General features: G+C 37.4%; 1 protein-coding gene across 1 annotated transcript in view; it reads right to left on the minus strand.

Annotated features, from left to right (window-relative positions):
• Window positions 1-18,459, minus strand: part of CYBB (cytochrome b-245 beta chain) — a 35,544-nt gene extending 17,085 nt beyond the window's left edge. The window contains exons 1-6 of the mRNA XM_081125880.1: window positions 18,357-18,459; window positions 15,984-16,079; window positions 14,496-14,606; window positions 7,646-7,730; window positions 5,656-5,801; window positions 3,457-3,647 (exon numbers count right to left, since the gene is read on the minus strand). Coding sequence (XP_080982006.1) covers window positions 3,457-3,647; window positions 5,656-5,801; window positions 7,646-7,730; window positions 14,496-14,606; window positions 15,984-16,079; window positions 18,357-18,401 — 674 coding nt within the window. The 5' untranslated portion in view covers window positions 18,402-18,459. The remainder of the gene's footprint in view (window positions 1-3,456; window positions 3,648-5,655; window positions 5,802-7,645; window positions 7,731-14,495; window positions 14,607-15,983; window positions 16,080-18,356) is intronic.
• Between the last annotated feature and the right edge of the window lie 416 nt (window positions 18,460-18,875).

Consider the following 18,875-nt stretch of genomic DNA (forward strand, 5'->3'; position numbering starts at 1 on the left):
TGTGTCCTATACATGCCCTGACCAGGGATCAAACCTGCAACCTAGGTAGGTGCCCTGATTGGGAATTGAACCCAAAACCTTTTCATATAAGGGACGACCCTCCAACCAACTGAACTACCCAGCCAGGGCTGGGCATATTTTAAGTATTCTAATATGGGTCTTGTACTTTTCACTACAATGTTATATCTTATTGCTCCCTCCAAATAGATTAAAGAAAGGGAAAGAAAATATATGATCTTCAGCAATAGAAAAAATTATATACGGTGGCACAAAGAATAGTTATATGTAACCTTATAGAGGGGAAGTTTTGGATCAATCATGTTTTCTTAAAGGGAGTGTTTTTGCTTCTGTTTCTAGAATTATTTTTGTTTATAAACAAAAAACAGAAAAACTGCAAACTAGCAAAGCAACTGCTAACCCAAACAGTGCCTTTGTGCAATTTAGAACAAGATGCTCCCTCTATGAGGACAGTCCTACAGGCAAAGACCTTGGCCAGCAGAATGTGGGTTAATTTTATTCCTCTTGGCCAGGTATCCTTGTGTAGTTGACAACCCCTACAGTCATAAAAGGTAGCCATGGGGCTTAGTACAAGTGTTTTATTTGTTGTTTCAAAATTGTCTAAATTAAACCAAAAGGTTGAGATCAATTTAAGAAGACTTAATTTTGCGGAGATTAAGACATTCTCACAGACACAAAATAGTGATTTCTCCCTTTAAGTGCTCAGAGCCCATTCACTTCAATAAATACGAATTTAGCAACTACTAAAACTTAAGATAATGCAAGTTTAGTGGAATAGAAAAAAGGAGGCATAAAGTTGAGTAAGTCATGTCCCTGACCTCAAGAAACATAAATAGCAGGGTCTTCAGAACATGTAATAAGATGAAAAACAGAAGGTCCTTTGTAGAAGTTTGTTTAGAGACCTAAAATGTATTGTGCCACTAGGTATATTCTGAGAATGTTTTAATTCAAGGTCATTAACCATCCTTTTCTATCCCTAGGTCTCGGGGACGAGATTACCATGTACTGAGCATCTATTATGCACCAGGCCTTGGAAAAGGCACTGTATACAAATTATCTCACTTAATCCTCATAACAAGCCTGAAAGGTAAGTATTAGTACTCCTATTTCACATATGAGGACAATTAGGCTTAGAGAAACTAGGTAACTAGAAGCATAATGATCTGGTGAAAAGAGTTCTGGACCCAAGCCAGATAGCTTTGGTTTCACATCCCAGGTTCACCCCTTACTGGCTTGGTGAACTTGGGCAAGGCATTGAACTTCTTTGAGCTTCAGTTTCTTCAGCTATAAAACAGCTATATTAGGACCTCATCAAGTATTTATTTTAATAATCAACTGGCATGATTCATAACAAATGCCAGGTACAAAGTAAGCATCCAACAAATGATAACTATTTAAATTCTTTTTTTAAAAAATTACTTAATTTAATTTATTTATTTTATGTTTTTATTGATTTCAGAGAGAGGAAGGGACAGGGAGAGAGAGATAGAAACACCAGTGATGAGGGTCATTGATCGGCTGCCTCCTGGATGCCCCCTACTGGGGATCAAACCCGAAACCTGGCATGTGTCCTGACCAGGAATCAAACTGTGATCTCCTGGTTCATAGGTCAACACTCTACCACTGAGCCATGCTGGCCAGGCACTATTTAAATTCTTAATGCCCAAGTTCACATGGGAGGAAGAAATAGAAAAAAAAAAATCTGATTTTCTCCTTCTCTTCTCAATGCAAGTACCAGAAATCAGAGAGCCTGGATTTTAATCCCAGTTCTGCTATTACCTAGCCATGGGACTGTGAGCAATCAGTCAACCAATATAAGTAGCAGATTCTCCCCAAATGGAGAATGGGTAAATACAACACCTCTGCCTGTTCCAAGAAAAATGCTTACCTATGAAACTACACGAATGTACAGTAGTGGAATTATTAAACAAGGGGGGGGGATTCATTTTTTTCTCTCTCTAGGGTTCTCTGAAACAGCTGGATTATGATCAGGTCCCATTTAAAGATACTCAATTGCACTTTGAAGAGCTGAAGTTTAAGGTAGCTATTCCCTTTGCATAATAAAAAAAATCAATGAAATTCATTACCAAAAAAAAAAGAAAATATCCCCCCAAAGAGCATCTTGCAATCTGAGCAAGATGTTATAAAATAAGGGTTGAAATTACAAAAGACAAAGAAAAACTGTTCATTTAAGATGAGCAAGTTATTGAAGTTCTAGTTTTAGGATTCTTTCTTACATGATAAAGGCATAATTTGGTTGGTTGTGCACTTCATTTTTAAGGTGATTTTTAAGAGAAATAAAATAAAATTATATATATTAAAAACTTAAAATACTCAATTGCTTTAGGAGAGTCAAGAGATTCATTTTCTACACAGATTTTTCAGTGCATAGAAAGAGTAGCTCAGGGGTCAGAGTCAGCAAGTTGATCAGTGGTTGCCCAATGATGGTTTCCCCACCTTCCGCTTTTCACACTCACTTGACCACTTCTAGTCTGACTTGCTCTGAGCAGAGTCCTTGAGCCTTAATTCCTCCACCCTTAGTTATATGAAGCCCTATTCCACCAGTGAACTTCCCCAAACCTACTTTTGTGTGCAGGTGGGAGAATCAGTGTTTCACACAGTGTTTTCTAGTGTGAAACAGTAGAAAAAAGAAACCTGGTATTCAAGAGGATTCTCAATAAGGCAAACTCTTCCAACCACATGTTCAGGCACTGTGTCTCTGAGTTGCCTTAGACCAACTAGGCTCCAATCCCAGCTGTGCCACGTACAAACTAGGTGGCTTGGGCTACATATTTTACCTTTTTTAGTCTGGTTCTCTGTCTATAATTTCCCCAGGAAATGGGGACAGTAAGAGCATCTCTAACTCTTGGGGGTTAAAAGAACATTTAACAAGTGCTCACTAGATGTTAGCTCTTACTTTTATTATATTAGAATGCTTGAAGGCAATTACCATGTATTTTTCCTTCTAGTATTCCTCACAATGCCTGAGATCAGTTCTCATACACAGCAGGCAATCAATAAATAATTGGCTTGAATCAAAACTCATTGAACTACAGCAAACCCTTTCAACTGATTAGTTGTTAACTCTTTTAGTTTGTGGATTTGTCTAATACATTAGTGATTAAGCCACAGGAAACAATATAGCTGACATCCAAGGCCATATAAGCATTCTCAACATGTTTTATGTGCTTGCAAAGATACTCCAATTTTTATGTATTTTCAAGGTTGCTATAAATAGTTGCACTGTGAATAGCTATCAATTGGGTGCAAGAAACTAAAGTTCTGCTATTACACTGACTTCTGTTGTCCCCTCATATTCCCTCAGAAGACCAGCTGACCACACAGAGACAAGGAGGTCACTATGCCTCTAACGGAGCATCACACTTGGAAACTGAAGGTGTGACATGAAGTACTTGACCCCGGAGTTTAAACACTCACTCAGCTCCATGGATGGCGAGACCAATGAAGAAGATCACAAAAAGATGGTGTGTGTACCAAAACACTTCAAAGTAAGACCTCCGGATGGTTTTGGTGGAAGAGGTGATAATTAATATGAGGCACAGTGTGATGACAATTCCAGTGATGCCTGCCAACTTCGTCACAGCCACATACAGGCCTCCTTCAGGATTCTATAAAAAGCAATTACATACACACATTATTTGTAGGCTTTCAAATGCAGGACTACCTATATATAAAGTGTCCAGTGTATAGGGCAATAGGTATTTTCATTCCTTCTTTACATAATCCTAATCATCCCTCATAGAACTTGGAATAGATATTTCTCAATTTCAAAAAGTCTTATGTGGTTGAGGTATCATAGGAAATATGAATTGATACACTGAAATAGTTCTAAGGGAGTATCAAATAAAGGAAATCAGTCTACTATAAGAAGGCTTAAAGCAGGCTCAAGATCTTTCTCCCTTTGATTTGGAAAAGGCCACAGTGCTTTGTTTGCAAATTCTGGGCATATCTGACATCTTAGGCTGCATTTCTGCAAGGCAGACCCTGAGATGGGGACTCATGGGCAAGTGATTTAAAAGGTTGTGCTTCAGAAGAAACTGGTAAGAGAATAGGTAATAAGACAGGAAAGATGAACAAGTCAAGTAAGAGGGTGATCTCAGGCCAAGTCTTATAGAGGGTAGCTTCATCTTGATGTTGCAGGGGAACTGTGGATGGTAAGTTACAACTCAGAGTTTATCCTGACTCAAACCAAGAAAGCTGGGCTTTCATGGTCTGCATCCATCAGTTATTGGTTAAGGGCTGCTCAAGGAAAGGTAGCTATCCCGGCCTTTCTAGATCTCTGAGCTTGTGGGCAAAGGGACTCCAATAGCCCCAGGGCTATTGAAAGTGAAAGAACACACAAAAGTGGGCTCACTTACTTCATATGTTCATAATGCCACCCTTATATATCATTGTACAAAACAATGAACAATATAAGAGAAAAATATCCAACACATTACAGAAAAAAAGAGTTTCTGTTGTGTCTGATGCTATTTAATTCTGTCCCTAAGTAGATCAAGGAAATTTTTGCATGTCAAGCCCAAGGATAATTATTTCTTCAGAATTAAGTGACTTTTCCTGTAATCTTTTCTAAACAGAAGGAAACATGTTTGGAATTTGGCGTCTAGTGATGTGATTTGGCCATTCTCCCAAGCCATTGGGTACATGAAGACAACTTTGAGTATCTCCCTATAAGTGCAGGAAGCTTCAACAACTGCTTGAAGGGAAGAAGTTCTTCCCTTGGATACCCCAAATGGCTGCCCCTTGAGAACTGCTGAGTTACTCCCAGTGCACTGTGCATCTCAAGGAATGACAATTAGCAGACATAAGATACCCCTTAGATTTTGTAGGTAAGAAACAACAAAAGCATCACTGACAATTGTCAGCTGGTGGCTGACCTGGTACTCACTCCTAGACCAGAGTGTTCCCTATATTACATGAACAATTTCATAGAACACCAGCATCATTCTGTGACTATAATAGGCTGAGACATAAACAAAACCACTTCAAAACCATGTCTGAACCAAGATAAAAACATGGGTGACTGCTGCTTCTTTACTTATTAAAAATTTAGCTTTATTCTATCCCCTTGTGCCTCCTAGAAAGATATAAGGATACCCAATCCTAGAACTACTCCCAATTCCTGACCATACCTGATCCAGAGCAAATCCTTGCTTGCTTAATGCCCTCCCAGATCATCTAACACAAGCCCAGGTTCTACAACAAGCCTCTCTTAACATCCTACTGAGATGCCTCAGATTTTCTCATGGTGTGAGGTCTCTTTTGCTGCAGCAAGCAATGAATCCAACTTTGTTTGTCTAAATGTGTGTTCCTGGTTTTCTGTTGGGCCTTGTCATGGGTGAGCCTGAGTTACTCTAGGCTTCACCCACACACATTCTCTCAGGTGAGCTTAAGGAACTGATAAACACCTAGTAACTCTCTACACATGGGATGAAGAGTGTGAGAGACATTTTCTCTGTATGCACTTTCTTAGAACCTACAGACTTAATTAGTCTCATAATCAACTTTTGTCACTGTTGTTGTTCTGGCCAAGTGAAGTTCTTCACTCATTAAAATCTAGTCCTCAGTTTTAATGGTCTAGGAAACATCATCAGAATCAGGAAATAAGAGGCTTACCTTGATTCTCTCTCGAGCAAAATTGAGGTAAGTTTCACCAGGCTTATCTCCAATGTCAGACAGTGCTATTGAGTAAGGGTCAGAATTGTTGACTCGGGCATTCACACAGTACTCCACATTAAATAGATGTGCAATGGTGTGAATCGCTAAAGAGGGCAGAGAAGAGAAACAAAGAGGGTGAAGGGTGTGAAAAATTTTCTTGTAAGTTGGGTTTGCCTATAGCCCTTGACTCTATGATAAGTTAAAGGGAAATACACCGATGGCCTGGTACACTTATAAACAAAAACTGGGTCTTCAGGACCAGAGAGGCAAGGCAGCTATTCTCTGGTTGTGTGAGCAGAGGCAGATCACTCAACCTCTCTGGTCTCGGTCTCCTAATTTGCAAAACGAAGGTGTTGAACTACATAATCCTAACGGTTCAACCAAGTTCTAAGATTGTACAAAATAACCTTGGTCTCTGAGGATATTTAAAAGTCCTCTCATTGTCTCTCTTCCCCTGATATATTTATGCTCAAACAAAAAGACTCTCATGTAACATATACCTTTGGCTGTTCCATTCACCGGACTATCTGACATTACTCCAGAGAGATGACAAAATTATATGGAACTGATACAAATCAATGGTCATCAGAATGAATCTCTTTTTAAAAAATTGCATTCTTTGCTTAACAAGCACTGTCATAGGACTTACTAGAGGCCAAGCACTGCTATAAGTGTTTTATAATTACTTAATTCTCATGAGTCAATGATTTAGATACTATTATTATCATCTCATCTTAAAGATGAGAAAGCTGAGGCATAGATTTCTTTAAAATCTTGCCCAAGGTCACCAAGCTAATAATTAGCAGGGTTAAGAATCAAATCCAAGCAGCTTGGTCCACAAATCTGTGCTCTTAACTGTTACACTATGTTGCTTTCTAACAAGATTTTATCATATATTTCACTTTTTATACATTTCACTTTTGAAATATTTCATTTGCCACAGCTCGGAAAACCTGCATGATCTACTTGTAAGAGATGAGAAACCCAGTTGAACGTCTGTGATCTAAGCTTATTTACTCAGGGACAAACTCCTTAAGCTCAGAGTAAAAGTCTGTTTTGTTCATCACTGTGTATATGTGCATATCTATTGTCTAGCACACCAATTATTTATTAAGTGACCTAATGGAGATTTGATAAGGGTCCCAGACACATCCCTTCTCTTTTTTTTTCACTTTTTAATTGGGGTATAATTTAGTTATATTACATAAGCTTCAGGTGTATAACATAGTAATTCAATAGTTGTATATGTTGCAAAAACATCCCTCACCACACATAGTTACAGAATTATTTTTTTGTTAAGGGAATTTTTAAGATCTACTTCCTTAGCAACTTACAAATACAGTATTCAATACAGTATTATTAATCACAGTAGCCATGCCAGATACAACCCTTCTTGTGCCAACACCACCATCTTAATAATTCTAATAATAATACATTGTATATAATACATATAAACACATGTTTACCTATATGTGTATATATACATATATATAAATTATAATAATAAATAAAATGTTTAGCTGACAAACTCTGATCTTAAGGGATTCTCAATTTATAGGCTGTGGCTCCTCTAAGATTATTACAAAAAATCCACAAATCTACATGTTCAAACAAGAATTTTTAAAATGAATGAATAAAAGCTCTCATATGTGGACTAACCAACATTTCTGATATTAAAAAGGGCATTAAAAAGGCGAAGATGCTGGGATTTTACCAGAGGAGCCCAAGATAAAAAAGTGTTAAGACCTGAAGTAATAAATCATAATATTGTGATGGTGAATAGAGGGGTGGATATTTTTTAAAAGAACTCATTAAAAAATACAACATACCTAATCACCACCTAATGTGCCTATAAAAGCTGAACTTTTATTTTAAAAAGTATTTAAAATAGGGGGAAATGTCTGGTTCCAAGTTTTCTTTGCAATCTCAAATATCTTAAGAAACTTACCAGAGTGAAGTGCAATCATCCATGCCACCATTTTATGAAAGGTGAGGTTCCTGTCCAGTTGTCTTCGAATTCTTGTTGAACAGAACTTTGGATTAAGGGGAAAATAATGAAATAGTAATTGTTAATAAGACACTTTCTCTGTGCCAGCCATTAGATACGTATCATCTCATTTATTCTCACAACTGCCCTAAAAACTGTATCATTCTACCCATTTGGTAGATGAGAAAATTGAAGCTCAGATTGATGTAGTCATCTTCCCAATATCAAAGGACCAGTAAGTGGCATAGCTGGCTTAACCAATATGTTTTATGTTCCCTTACTAGTAGCCTAAAAAGTTTCTACTGGAATCCATTGCTTAATTGTATAAAATATGAATTTGGATAGAAAACATATCTAACCACATAGTCTCTAGTTCAGATTAATTGATTTAATAAACAGAGGGTATAAAAATTAACAAAGGACAGGCCTGCCCTAAAAAACCTGACATTATAATGGAGACACAGACAAGTAAACAGTTCTAGAACAAGTGTGTAGTTTTAGAACAACACCCTTCAAGGAGAAGAAAAATAGTCCACCTGCCTATGTTGATAGAGACAACATCACAAGGGGAGTTCGTTAACCAAACAATAATAGCATAAATAACAATAGCTAATATTTACAAAGGGCATATGCAAGGAGTTGCTTTAAGTGTTTTACATGCATCGCTTTTTTTTCATTCTTACACCAATCCTATTAGGGAGGTACCATTATTATCACTACATAACAGATGAGAAAACAGAGGAATAGAGAGGTTACCTTGCCTTAGGTCACATAATTAATAAGTGGCAGAGCTGGTATTCAAATTCTGACTGTCTGATGCCAGAGATATCAATATTCTGACATTTTATATCTTATATGATTACCTTGACATAAAAAATAGTATTTTGGTCAGTACATTGGTGTAACTGTCCTTACAGCATACATAAAAAGATATGGGCTTGAATCTGAATTCAGGCCATTGCCCAAAGTAGAAAAACACACACACAACAACCTGGGTTATGTTTGAATCAGAGCTTTGCCCTCCTGAAAACTGCTCAAATGCTCACTATGACTGCTTTGTTCCTGAAACTAGATGTATACTGCCATCGAGATTCAGAGAACTTTTAAGGAGAGCAGAGTGAAGTTCCAAAAAAACAACACCTTAGGTATTATAAATATCTGGCTCTAAACATATTATTCAATTTAAATATAGGGGTGTTTAATATATTATGCTCCGATTTTCTAGAAAAAATATAATTGTATGAAAAACTGTGTTTACTCCACTATCTCTCAGTTAGCTACATCTAGGGAGGACAGGCTACTTGCATCAGGACAGCAGATTCCTAGAACTGTAGAAACACTAGTAAGTAAGACATTGAGGATTCCAGAAAAAGCAAAACAGAATTGGGCTTCTGTGAGCCAGGCAAGTTACGCATAGTCATTACCTCATTTAATATAATGAGCTAAGTATTATTGTCGTCATTTTTTAAAAAATATATATCTTTATTGATTTCAGAGAGAGGAAAGGAGAGGGAGAGAGAGAGATAGAAACATCAATGATAAGAAAGTCACTGATCGAGCCCGCAACCCAGGCATGGGCCCTGACCGGGAATCGAACCCCAATGGCCTGGATCCTAGGTCGACGCTCAACCGCTGAGCCACGGCCGGCCGGGCTATTGTCCTCATTTTAAAGATAAAACTAAAGTTGTCATGTTCCTTGGATCCAAGTCTAATTGTCTTTAAGGTTCATGCCCCTTTCCACCAAACCAAACTTAAAAATATAATTATTATTCTTCTACCTGTCTAAAAAACTAAGACAAGAATTTAATTGTAAGTACTCTACCTGGAAGGTGATCACAGAAAGCGAGATTAGGGAAGTAAGACTGAGAAAGGAAGGAAACCTATAAAGAGTGTGTTATATCAACTACCCCTATCATATTGGTTATCAGTCAACTTTCTGATCAGGGAACTCTGGGAGACTGTGTAGAACAGGCCCCACGGTTTTGTTTTCTGTTTTACTTTTTCCTGAAGGGTTAGGAAGCTTGATACTCATCCACCAACTTCCATCTATCACTGGCTGAGGGCTGTACCCAGAGCAGGCTGAAAGAAAATCCTCAGGCAGAGAATGGGGTTTCCAGAAGGCAGTTACCCACGTACTGAAACTGTCAGTGTAGACGGAATATGGGTGGAGTGCCCGCAGCTTCAGCTACAAGGAAATGTCCACTAGTAGAGTTCAGCAGTGACTCAGGCTCTCAAAACAAGAGTTTCCTGTTTGAAATCACTTATTTTACATTTTTCCTGGTGAAAAATTGACGGCTGTCCTTGTTTTCTTCTATCGCCTCATTGTCTTTTGTGTTTATTTCAAGTTTTGTGCTTTGATTGACTACATTATGTTCTATATAATTTTATGTGAATATCTTTTCCCTATTTTCCAATTGTTTCTTAGAGTCCCTGTGGTAAGCAGAAGTCTAAGATGATCCCCAATGACTTGTATAATATTCTCCCTTTGAGTGTGGGTGGGACCTGACCTATGAATATAATGGGATGTCACTCCTCTGTTTTTGTAACATTATATGGCAAAAGGGACCTTGCAGAGGTAAAGTCCCAAACTGACCTTATGAGAGATATTATCTGGGTGGGTCCCAATCACAAAAGCCCTTTAAATCTAGGTCTAGAAGTCAGAGTTGGAAGAAGTCTGAGATTACAGGCTTGAGAAGTGTTTGAAGCACTATTCCTGGCTTGAAAATGGAGGGGACTGTTACCAAGCAGGGGCTCCCTGCCCAATGTGCATAGAAGACAATACTATGGTACTGGCTTTTGAGAAAAGAAAAGGCTTTTATCTTTGACTCCACTGGCAAGGAGACAGGAGGCAAGGCTCAAATCTTGCTCCTCCATCCAGGGTTTGTGGTGGGACTTTAAGGGGTTTCAGCATCAGATCTTTCTGGACAAAGGACCCTTCACTTCTATATTCAGGTCGCTGTCATGTCCTCATCCTTTGTTTTCATGGCGGAGTTTAGGTGAAGCAGTTACGGGTTCCCAAGTATTACTCGTAAGGGGTATTCACAAGTGTTGTTCGTAAGTGGTGTAAACTTTGGTTCTGAATTTTGTTGGAAACAGGATAGGACCAGTGTGAGCTGGATCTGCAGTTATAGAGCCACATAATAAGGAACAGAGGGAAATATAGGATCTGAGAATGGCCTCTGAATGACCATCAGCGAGGAGACAGGGACCTCAGTCCTGCAACTGCAAGGAATTGAATTTTGCTAACAAGAATGAGCTTGGAAGATTTTTACCCAGTTTCCATATGAGAATTTAGTCCAGTTGACACCTTGACTTCAGCTTTGTGATACCCTGAGCAGAGAACCCAACCACAGATGAAATTCTGACCTGCAGAACTGTGAGCTAAAATATTGGGATTGTTTTAAGCCACTGAGTTTGTGGAAATTTGTTACATGGTAAAAGACAATACAGTCCTTATTGGCATGCTGGAACACAGCTGGACTTCTATGAATGAGAGAATGAAAATAAGTAGGGTCAGAAAGCAGCACAATTACATTTCAGAGAGCAACTTTTGCCATGAGATATACCTGTGCTATATCCCAGCCCTACCATCTAGCTGTGAGACACTGAACAATTGAGTCAGTTTCCAGTTTCCTTACCTATATATTTATCATAGTTTTTCCCTTTTAGGTCTTTTTCATAGATTCATTGAGTGGTGTTTAATAAATATTTTCTTTTTTGTATCATTATTTAACTTCTCATTTAGTATGGCATGGTTCCCCAGCTAGAAGGTAAGCTTCTTGTATGCAGAACAATATGTCATGTACTTTTAAAAACTCTTTAATAATTATTTGTTTACATGAATTACATTTTCACTGTCCTAGAATCTAAGATGATTATTCTAAACCTATAGAGATGTATTTACCCACACATCCACACTTGCCACACTGTTTTCGTTTCTACTTCTTGACAAATCATTTTGAAATTCTTTGGCAATTTCTGTATGCTAAGCCCCATCCTTCCTCATTTTCCTCAACAAAGCAGAATGAGTCTTCGTTGGGGTGAGCCAACCCTACATATTTCTTTCTTCAGGTCACTAGAAGGATTATAGGGCAAAATTTAAATGATTAAAACCACTAGAAATAGAACAGAAGTTCTGTGATTGTTTAGTTTGCATAGTGTCCTACTAATGAATCCTTAAAATTACAACATCCTTACCACTTTTAGCCTAAATTATTCAGAATGCTCAATCATTCATATATATGATGGACTTTCTAAGACCATAATACCACAATAGGACAGTTTTGAGTTTAGGCAGCATGTAGGAAAGTGAATAGGCTTTGGGGGTACAATGACCTTGGTTTGAATCCCAACACTCCTGTCTAATTTCATCCTCACCTCACTGGCTTGATGTGTAGATTTCTAGGAAGACTCAATAAGTGGCAACTATTATGATTTCCAACATTAGTCACAACATGCTCACTCACTTTAATCCCAATCAGAAAAATAAATTTCATTTGCAAAGTTCACATTTCCGGCTGGGAAACCCTGAAGGAGGGAAAACCCCATCTGTAAAATAATGTTTCTTGCTGCTAATTTTTAAAAATTTATTATTTTACATACAGGTCTTTCTGGTTACAGAGCTGAGCTTCTCTGCAATTTGAAGAATAGTCTAATTCCGTCTCTGTCTTTAGAGACCCTCATGAGAATTTTCCCTCCTGGTCCACAGGAAGCCTAAAATGAACGGCCATTACGACAGGCACCGCACATGGGGCATGGAAGCTCAACGGCAGTGCAATTTGGGCCTGTGGGGTAACAAGAATTTCCTAATGGGTCAGCCTGGTGAAAACACTGCCTATTTATCAGGGTTTACTTCCTCTAAATAACCAGTATTTGAACAGGGGGCAGAGGGAATAAAAATGAATTTTGTCTCTAAAAAACAAAAAGCTACAGTGCATGAGATTCATTTAGCAAATGTTCACTTGGTACCTACGGTATATCAGACATTGCACTTTACAGGTGGCTCATCAATAAAACTTTCAAGCAAATAGTTTTACCTCTATGGTTTCTTCAATTGAAAAGATTATTTGAAAATCTTTGTGATCAATGTCTACTATTAGTTGTTGTCCACTAATGTTATATTAGTAAATTGAGTGTTGTATTGTTCTTAAAGAAAAAAAATTCCCCTTAGGATCAATGTGAATTTAGTATGACTAGTAAAAATGAGGCAGAGTTCAAGATGAGTTCTCCTTGTTACTAACAGTTTAGACCACTTTCCTTCCCCAAAATATTCTATAATTGCCAAATTAGTTATTACCTCCTCAGCTATACATTCAAGGTCTTAGTTTACCAGCAAAGCTCCAGCTTCCACATCGGCCTTATCTCAGATATCTGCCCTTTATAATCCCTACATTCCCATCAAAGTAGATTGCTTGTTGCTCTCCTCTAAAAGTTATCTCTACTTAATAAGTCATCTTTTTTAGAAGAGCTAGTTAATATTAAAAACAAACATTTTATTAAGAGAAAAATCAGAGGCTAATAGTGGCTCATGAGCTACTAGAATAAGTCCCACCAGGGTATCAATCCCTAACTTTGGAAGAGTTATTCTGGTGTGATCAGGAATGGCAAAAATGTCCAAAGGGAAAACAGAAGTCATGCTTACTCAGGGCCTTCAAGAATACAATTTCCTAACCATTTCCTATGCTTTTGCCGATGCCATGTTCCCCAGGTAGAATGTCTTTTTCTCTTATTTACATCTCCTAGAAGCTTATTTTATCCTTATATGCCTATATCTAATGTCACCTTCTACCAAGAAGCCTTTCTTCATCTTCTGCCCACCTGATATAATTTTCCTCTCCTTTGATTTACTGTAGCTCCTTATTTATGTTTTGTGGGACCCATTTATTTGAGTACCATGTGTAGATTCTAAGTTTCGTGTTTCTCATCTTTGTATAATAATATCAATAAGAAATTCATATACCATTTTATAGGTTACAAAAGTTCTTTCTACATAATCCTTTTTTTTTTTTTTCTCCTAGCATAGTACATTCAGGGGCTCATGAAATTGTTGAATTGAAAGTGAAAGGAGCCCAGCCAGTGTAGCTCAGTGTTTGAGCATCGACCCATGCACCAAGAGGTCATTGGTTCGAGTCCCTGTCAGGGCACATGACTAAGTTGCAGGCTCGATCCCTGATGAGGGGCATGCAAGAGGCAGTTGATCGATGTTTCTCATTAATGTTTCTATCCCTCTCTCCCTTTCCCTCTCCCTTCCTCTCTCTAAAATCAATAAAAACATATTTATTTTTTAAAGTGAAAGGACCCCTGGGCAATTGGAAAGCTCTGAACACCTCATTTCCTCAGATACAACACCTCTTAATCACATTCATTATAGTGAGACTCATTGCCCATTAATTCCATCTGCTTGGGATGTTATCTACAAAAGAGATTTTCTCTGACTTTGAAAAATGTGGCACTGTAAGATTAATTCCCAAATTTCACATCAGCCTCATAAAGCCCTAGTTATATACATATACATACATATTATATATGTATGTCTCTGTGTGTGCATGCACATGGGCTTTATTGTTATTACTGAGGTATAGGTTGATTGGTTGTTGTTGTTTTAATGTCTGTTTCAGGTTAAATGGTTGTCCTTGGGAACTTCATCAACAAATAATATGGAAATAACTTACAGAATCAAGCATGGCTTGGTTCATTCTACAGAGGTTGAAATCCTCACAAACCATTGGTTTCCTTTTCCTAAGAAAGGGCATTTAGCTTGATGGCATTTGAAATTTTGAGGAACTCAAACTTTGTAAATGTTTGCTCTTACCACATTGGAACCCCTGAGGAAGGAGAGCAGATTTCGACAGACGGGCAACAGGATCAGCATGCAGTTGAAATTGAGGCAGGCTGCAGGGGCCCTGGCCAAGGCCAGTGCTGACTAGAAGAGTCAGAAGAGGGGGGAGGGTTATACCTGTGAGCACAGAACACCTTGGCCTATTCCCCAGGGTTCCCAGCATGAGGTCTACACACCAGAGACATCAAGTTATATGGAAAAGAAGGTCCTTCGGAGCCAAAGGTTCACCTTTAGAGCCTGCTGGGACCTTTTGTTTGAATCTGACTCTTATCCCTCCCCCAAACATTTTTTAATGAGAGTTTTTAAACATAAAAGGAATTTAAAATCATTTCATGTTGAATACTGTTTACCCATCTCCCATATTCTACCTTTTACATTTTTACTATGCTTGCTTTATCACATATCTATCCATCTATTCATCTATATACCCACCCCCTATCCATCCATAAACACACCTTACTTTTGATGCATTTCAAAGTAAATTGCAGACATCAGTTCACTTCCCTCCCCAAATACATGCATATCATTAATTAGAGTTCAGTATAGAAACTGGGGTTTTTAAAGGAAGTTTTCTTAGCACTTAGACTAACCTCAGCAGTAACTAAAATGGTATGATATAATGCTTTGGCATTATAATTGTTCTTTGAAATACCTAAAAAAGTTGCATATTTTGGAGGGGAAAAACAAAGAGAAATCATCCTTCTTGGCATCAACTTGAATAAGTTAACTACAACCATAATAATGTAGTATGATATAATTATTTATACATATAATTTATAATACATATTATAATTAGTATTATTATTAAGTAATGAATTCATGGTTTCAGCATGATGTAGCAAGTAATATCCTCTAGGGGAAGCTATAGTTGTAATTATTTTCATCTGTGATGAAGAGGAGTCCTGTCAGTTCAACAAAACTGACAATGCTAACGGACACAAGGAATGTTGGGGGCCTTCACTCTGCTGGCCTAATCAACAAATGTGACTCTTGGGAAAATCCTTCAAAGGCTCCATATGTAGGGAGATTCATATTTCCAGAAGATCATTTTATAACATGCGACTAGGAGCAGAGCTCTCCATGCACAGAAGTGGCAGGAATCAGATGATTTAGAGAATATGAAAAGTCCCACTTGTCCCAACTGTGTCACTCTTGGAAACATCTCTCCAACCTGTCTTTCCATTCCAGAGCCAGTATTAGATTTCTCCTTTAAATTAAACACTTGTCCAGTGGATTTTGGGAGTGGAGGGATGCTGTTGGAAACCCTACTGAACTTTTGTTTGTCCCACCCTAGAAGACCTAAAAACTCTTGTCCAGGGAATTGCAATGGAGGGAGTGAGGCTGATGGTGCTATTTGGGTTGGTCAGAATATTTACAGAAAATGTTAAAAGGAATATGAAGAAGAATATTTGATTTAAAATGTGAACCAGGCAATATTGCATGAGATGGACTTATACTTACCCCAAGAAGTTTTCTAGTGTAAAAGAACTTAGGTGGAACATCATAAACCTGGTAGTACCAGACAAAGAGGAAGACGTTCAGCCCCAGCCATACCAGCTGCACAAACAGAAACAGTTGCATGAAGTTTTCACATCTCGACAGGTGGGTTTCACACAATATTGTTGACAGATCAGGGTTAAGACTTCCCCAAGTCCAGCCTTTGACAAAACTGGGTGTAACCCTCTTAGAGCCAGCTCTTTCCTAGGGCAGTGACACTATACTTCTGTGTAATTAACCTTTCCATCCTTTGTTCCACATGATTGTTTTACTACTTGGCTAGTATGCCAAGTTGTTATCAGTCTATCATCCCTCCTTTCTTTCTCCTCCTCTTTTCTGCTTAACCTTAGATGATAGCGTGTGATTCTTCTTAAAAAGAGAAGGAAAAGAAATATGTTGCTGTGTTGTCCCCCACACCAGCAGGACTCCATGTTCTACTCTCACAGGTGCCAATCACCACCTTCCATCACACCACATCCCACCCCAGCTAATGGGAGTCTCATCAGCTAAAATGTCAAGTCTTTTAATTCGGTGATTTTCAACTGGTGTGCTTCAGCACAATGGGGTGCCACTAGAGACACACTGGTCTGCCATAAGAATTTTTAAAACATGCAATACCTGACTATGTAGTCAGGGACACTGACCTCTTTTCCTTAGATTTTCAATTTTTTGAAAATGACAACAGCCAATACAATAATAGCTACCTGGTGTGAATGAATCAACATTATATCTATATTTTGTCAGAGAGGCAAAAGATATACTTTTTTGTGTGCTGCAGAATTTTAGTAATTAGTTTATGTGTGCCACAAGATGAAAAAGAGTTAAAAATCGCTGCTTTAATTCTATTTGGTAAGTTTTGCTTAAATTTTGAAGGAGTGTTGTTGAGCCTGGATAAGGAGGTGAGGGGCATGGGAATTTTTTTAAAAGAGACCCTTCTAGATTGTGACTGTTTATTTCATCTGAAGCACTGACTTCATCAAGTGGTGACACTGTCCAGTCCTCTACTTTCAGTTCCATAATGATATTTTCTTAACTGTGCTTTGAAGCTATTAAACGCCCACAGACACTTGAGAACAGTCTCTCTTTAAAAAGAAGGTACTAAAACAACTTTTTTATTTCCTAACCTTGTCATTCTTACCCTTGCTTTTCAAGTTGTGCTTTCATTTTCAAGTATGTGAGTATATAATTTAGAAGGAGGTCATTTCCTGGGGAAAATTGTGGTAGGATCTAAAAGTATAATTTGAACTTGTTTTCTGTAGGAGTAACCTGTTCATAAAATGGTGGTAACTTAGGTTAACAGCTCTGAGTCCTCAGAAGAATTCTATATGCATTAGAATGTTGGTTTGGCATATTTTTTAAATGACAAAATATTTGTTGTTTCAATTATATTTGTGCCATTAATTTCTCTCTACCTCAAAAACTCAGACTCAATATTCATGATAAATTTTTTCAAAAGTTCAGTTATGAGTTCTTTTTAATATCTATATAATGCTTTCATTGGATATTTGGAAATGTTAGTCATGAATCACATTTCTATCTTCCCAGTTGTCCATGATCGCTCTGCCGAGACCACCATCATAAAATAATAGTTGATCTTTGCTATGTTAAAAACTAAAGAAATTAACATGTCTATTTGAAAATTAGCCATATCTTTACTTACAAAAATTGTTTCTCAAGATAAAATTGATTTAAATATATAATTATATATAATATATGTTATATATACATATATATACACACCGCATATATGAGTCTAGATATTTAATTTCAATTCTTTTTCCTTAAATTTTTATAAACCTTATAACTCAATTTACCTCAGAAATAAGAAGGCACTTTTTAAAAAAAAACATAGGTGAGAATGTCAATCATTTTTGTTGTAATTACTGAAATAAAGGCCAATTTTCCACACATGAGCCAGTCTTGCTCTTGTTACTTAGAAAGTGATGTAAAATTTCAATTGCCCGTTTTTAAAGTGGTATAAACACATAAGAAGTAGAAATTTTCCTTCGGAGTAAACATTAATAAACAACTCAAAGTCAGCGATCATTAGCCTGAAATGTCTTCTACTCTCTGTGTGAAATGCTGGATAAATGAGTACTCTGAAAATCTCAAGAAATAAACTAGGTGAAGGGAGCCCATAGTTACATTCTTTCCAAAAGTGAATTTGGAAGAATGGACTCAGCCAATTCACGAATGGATGCATGTTTACACAGTACATCAGTTTCGGCACAATTTATCAAAGAAATAAAATGAACAAGAAAGCTTTGCTCTACTTTAGTGCCCAAGAAAATTCAGACAAGTCAGAGAATTCATAATATATCTCTCATTGGTACTTACAATGACAAAGATGGAGAGACCCTCATTCACAGCCCAGTTCCCCATGGTGGCAGAGGCTCAGTGCTTTGTGTCTGCCTTTCTTCTCTGCTATGCTTCTATCTCCCATGAGGAAATGAAAATAGCGCTTTGGGGCAACCAGTTTCCTTTTCCACAATCAGAAATTAGCTAATCATTGGTCAACTGAAAAGCTTATTTTCATAAAAAAAAATTTAAACCACAAAAAAACTACAGAAAAAAGATCTGTAATGATCCAATCGCAACTCAACATAATGGGATAGGAATGAAACTAATTTCTACAACTGAGAGACAAATAACTGTAATTCATAGGATGTATTTTACACTGTGAATTAACTTTTTGACTAATCAGTTAACAACTAGAAATTTTTAAAACGTCACCAACTAATCATGTCTTCACGCTGGGTAAAAAAGCATTAAATAGGTGTGATATATTTTGACACGCCAGAGCAGCATTTTCAGTTGAGAAAAATAATAACAATAATGATTGTTGATATTTATAGA

The sequence above is a fragment of the Miniopterus schreibersii genome, assembly GCF_964146895.1.
Source record: "Miniopterus schreibersii genome assembly, chromosome: X".
In the NCBI taxonomy this organism is placed as follows: domain Eukaryota; kingdom Metazoa; phylum Chordata; class Mammalia; order Chiroptera; family Miniopteridae; genus Miniopterus; species Miniopterus schreibersii.